Here is a 3,559-nt window from a genome sequence, read left to right as displayed (position 1 = left end):
TATAAAAGTGTATGATATGAAAGGGTGGCATCTCCCGTACAGAGTAGAGGAGGGAGTGGTGTGGTGGGCAGCAGACAGCAGATGTATGTTTTGTTGCCTTGCGGGTGGGGTTGGCGCCAAACGCATCCATGCCATGTCAAGCACCCCGGACACCTATTTGGAGCCTTCCGCCTTGCCGCGCTCCAAGAGGAATCCATATCACGGGCCGGCCGGCCGGCCGGCGGGGCGCTCTGACGCCTTCATGTGTTGCCTTGCCTCCCATAATTGTTTATACTGCAAGACTGAAGATAACATTTGTCGCATTGGGGGCGTATTTGCAGGCAGGATTGATCGATGAGGGGGCCATTGCTGTATGAACTAGAAGAATCGCCTCCAAAATCCGAGTGAGATGCAATGCAACCATGCAAACCAATTCCTTTCAGGATCGGAGCTGGTACTTACAAAACCGTGAATGACGATGGTATGGTACAGAGACGAGAAGCTACAAGCATGCATGCATCCATGGCAAGCAATTTTTTCGACGCAAGACGTGTCCTTTCTTCTTCTATTTTTTCAATGACGGTGTGATGCTGCCGTGGATGTTGACGACGAAGCAACCGCAGCAGGTATCATCCTCTCCACGGCCTGCAGCGCGTCCCTGATGGACGGCCTCTTGCTCGGCACCATGGCGCAGCACGCGGCGCCCAGCCGGAGGCAGCTCGCCACCGCTTCCTCCTCCTCCTCCCGCCCTTCCACCTCGCGGCGCAGCGTGGGGTCCACCACCCCGAGCGCCTGCGCCTGCGCCTTCCCCTCCGCCGCAGCGCACTGGCACAGCTCCAGGCTCGTCAGCGCGCGCCCGGCCACCAGCTCCAGCAGGAGCACGCCGAACGAGTACACGTCCCACTTGCCGCTCGCCCTGGGGCTCCTCACGGCCTCCGGCGCCCGGTAGTGCGCCGCCGTGTCGACGGCCGGGCTCGCCGGTTGCGCGGCCGTGCCGCCTACGTGGCTGGGCGGCGGCGACAGGTCGGGGAGGCTCTTGGCCGAACGTTTGCTCCCGCCGAACCGACCCGCCAGCGCCGCCGACGACGGCTTCGTCAGCCCGCCGCCGTCCGCGCTGCGGACCAGCCGGTCCACGCCGAGGTCCGCCAGCAGCGGCTCCATGTCCGCGTCCAGCAGGATGTTGCTTGGCTTCACGTTGCCGTGCACCCACTTCTTGTCGTGGAGGTACGCCAGGCCTCTCGCCACGCCGCGCGCGATGCGGAGCCGCGCGCTCCACCCGAGGTTGATCGGCGACGACCCCTGCTTCCCTGCATGCGGCCATTTATTGTCATTTTGGCAACGGCCCGGGGTGGGTGATGATGATGGACCGAATTCCGAATAGATAACGTACTTTTAACGGAGTGGTTGGCGAGATTGCCGTTGATGGCGAAGCCGTGGATGATGAGCATCTCGTCAGGGCCCCAGTAGAAGCCGCGCAGGCGGAGGATGTTGTCGTGCCGCAGCTTCGCCACGGCGCGCATGTGCGCGTCCAGCTCGCCGAAGCGCCGGACCCCCGAACACTCGCTGCCGATCCGGCGCACCGCCAGCGCCGCGCCGTCGGCCAGAACGGCCTTGTACACGATGCTGCTGCCGGCGGCGCCAAGGATGTACGCCGAGGCCTTCAGCAGCGTCTCCAGCTCCAGCTCCGCGCCGCCGTCCACCGTCACTAGCACCGCGCCGTCCCCGCCCATCTTCTTATTGCTCGCCGCTTCAGCTCCGGCCGCCTTGCCGTTCTTGTGATCTGCGAAGGAGGCCGGCGACGTGTCCGTGACTTCCTCCGAGTAGTCGCTGTCGTCGCCGGCCTTCTTGCGCAGGCAGCAGGAAAGGCTCCGGCTGACAGCGTCCGGAGACTCGTCGGGATCCGGCTTCTTGAACACGACGCCCGTCCTCTGCTTCGCCGCCACCTCCTGACGCTGCCTCTTCCTCCTCACCTGGTAAACGTACATGACCACAACGAACAGGACGGCGATGCCAGCCACGTCACCGGCGGCGATGGCGACGATGGTAGCAAGCCGCATCCTGCCGCGCTGCTCCCCGGACGCCGACGCGCCTGCGGCACTGCTGGAACCATCGCCAGGAAGCGCCTCGGTAGGGTCCCTGGGTATCGCCGCGATGGCCGGCGGCGACTTCGCGGTAGCGTTCGGGGGCTGGGGCTCCGCGGCAGCAGAGGAGGAGGACGTGAAGCCGCAGAGGCTGTCGAGGGGCCTTCCACAGAGCTCGGCGTTGCCCTCGAACGCCGTGGGCCTCTGCGCCGAGAACGGCGGCACCGACGGGATGGCGCCGGTGAGGTTGTTGTAGGACAGGTCGATGGTGACATTGGCCGGCAGACGCGAGGCCATGTCCGACGGTATGGCGCCGGCGATGCCGTTGGAGGACAGGTTGACGTACCGAAGCGCGGCGCCGCCGAAGTCCGACGGCAGGGTGCCGTTCAGCAGGTTGGCGCTGACGTCGAGCACCTGCAGCGCCGGGAAGCCCCCGCGGGGGAGCGTGCCGGAGAAGAAGTTGTTGGCGAGCGAGACAGCGGTGAGGTTGGGCAGCAGGGTGAGGTTCTGCGGGACGGCCCCGGAGAGAGCGTTGCCGGCTAGGTTGAGCGCGCGGAGGCTGCGCAGCTGGCCGACCTGCTCCGGCAGGCCGCCGGTAATGCCGTTGCCAGCGAGCGAGAGCACGCGGAGCTCCGGCGCGCGGAGCAGATCGGGCGGGATGGTCCCGGTGAGCGCGTTGCCGGAGAGGTCGAGGTGGCGGAGGTTCTCGATGAGGGCGAGCTCCCTGGCGACGGGGCCGACGAGCTGCGCGTTGGGCAGGACGACGCTGACGACTCGCGAGTCCGGCGAGCAGACGACGCCGTTCCACGCGCAGGGCGTGACGTCGGCGTACCCCCAGCCGGAGAGGGAGCCGAGGGGGTCGGAGGCGAGGGATTGCTTGAAGGACAGCAGCAGTATGCCGTCTTGGTTAAGCGCCGAGGCGAGGCATAGTAGCTGTAGTAGCGCTAGTAGTCGCAGCAGTGGCGTCGAGCTGGTACTGGTAGTGGCAGTGGTAGGGAGGCGGAGAAGGCGAGGGGCGCCATTGGTGCCGGCCATGGCGGTGGAGGTGAGGTGAAGCCGTGGCATGCAGCATGCATGGAGGTTAAGAAGAGGAGGGGTCGGCAATGGCGATGGTGGTGCGGGTATTGCTTTAGCTAATAGCTCGGATTTGTTGGGAAGGTGGTGTGGTTCACCAGAACAATGGCAAAGCAAGGAGAGGACTCCGGGCGGGATACTCCAGAGCAAGTGGAGTGGAGAGTAGAGAGAGACTAGGGAATGGAACAGAGGACAGGGAAGGAAAATAAGAACTGATTAGTGATTACAATGGAGACTGGATCACCAGAGACCTCTCCCTCCCATCCCTTTCAGCCAGCCAGCCAGTCTTGAGGGTATCAAAACGAGCCAAAGGGAATGAGAGGAAAATGATGTATCGTCCCATCGGGTCATGGAGTGGAGACGGGAGTAGGGGGAGGATCTTGACATGGATACGGTACCCCCTACTCCTACTCCCCATGCCGTGC

The 3,559-nt window shown here is 64.3% G+C and overlaps 1 protein-coding gene across 1 annotated transcript; it reads right to left on the bottom strand.

Moving 5' to 3' along the window:
* Positions 1-390: 390 nt before the first annotated feature.
* Positions 391-3,097, bottom strand: LOC100383466 (uncharacterized). Its single transcript, NM_001176114.1, has 2 exons — positions 1,370-3,097; positions 391-1,286 (listed from the first exon to the last, which is right to left on the bottom strand). Exons 1-2 carry the CDS (start codon positions 3,093-3,095, stop codon positions 553-555), a joined length of 2,460 nt encoding a protein of 819 aa, NP_001169585.1. The 5' UTR covers positions 3,096-3,097; the 3' UTR covers positions 391-552.
* Positions 3,098-3,559: the final 462 nt, after the last annotated feature.

Source organism: Zea mays, chromosome 2, assembly GCF_902167145.1.
Source record: "Zea mays cultivar B73 chromosome 2, Zm-B73-REFERENCE-NAM-5.0, whole genome shotgun sequence".
In the NCBI taxonomy this organism is placed as follows: domain Eukaryota; kingdom Viridiplantae; phylum Streptophyta; class Magnoliopsida; order Poales; family Poaceae; genus Zea; species Zea mays.
This window is presented reverse-complemented; position numbering and strand designations above follow the sequence as displayed.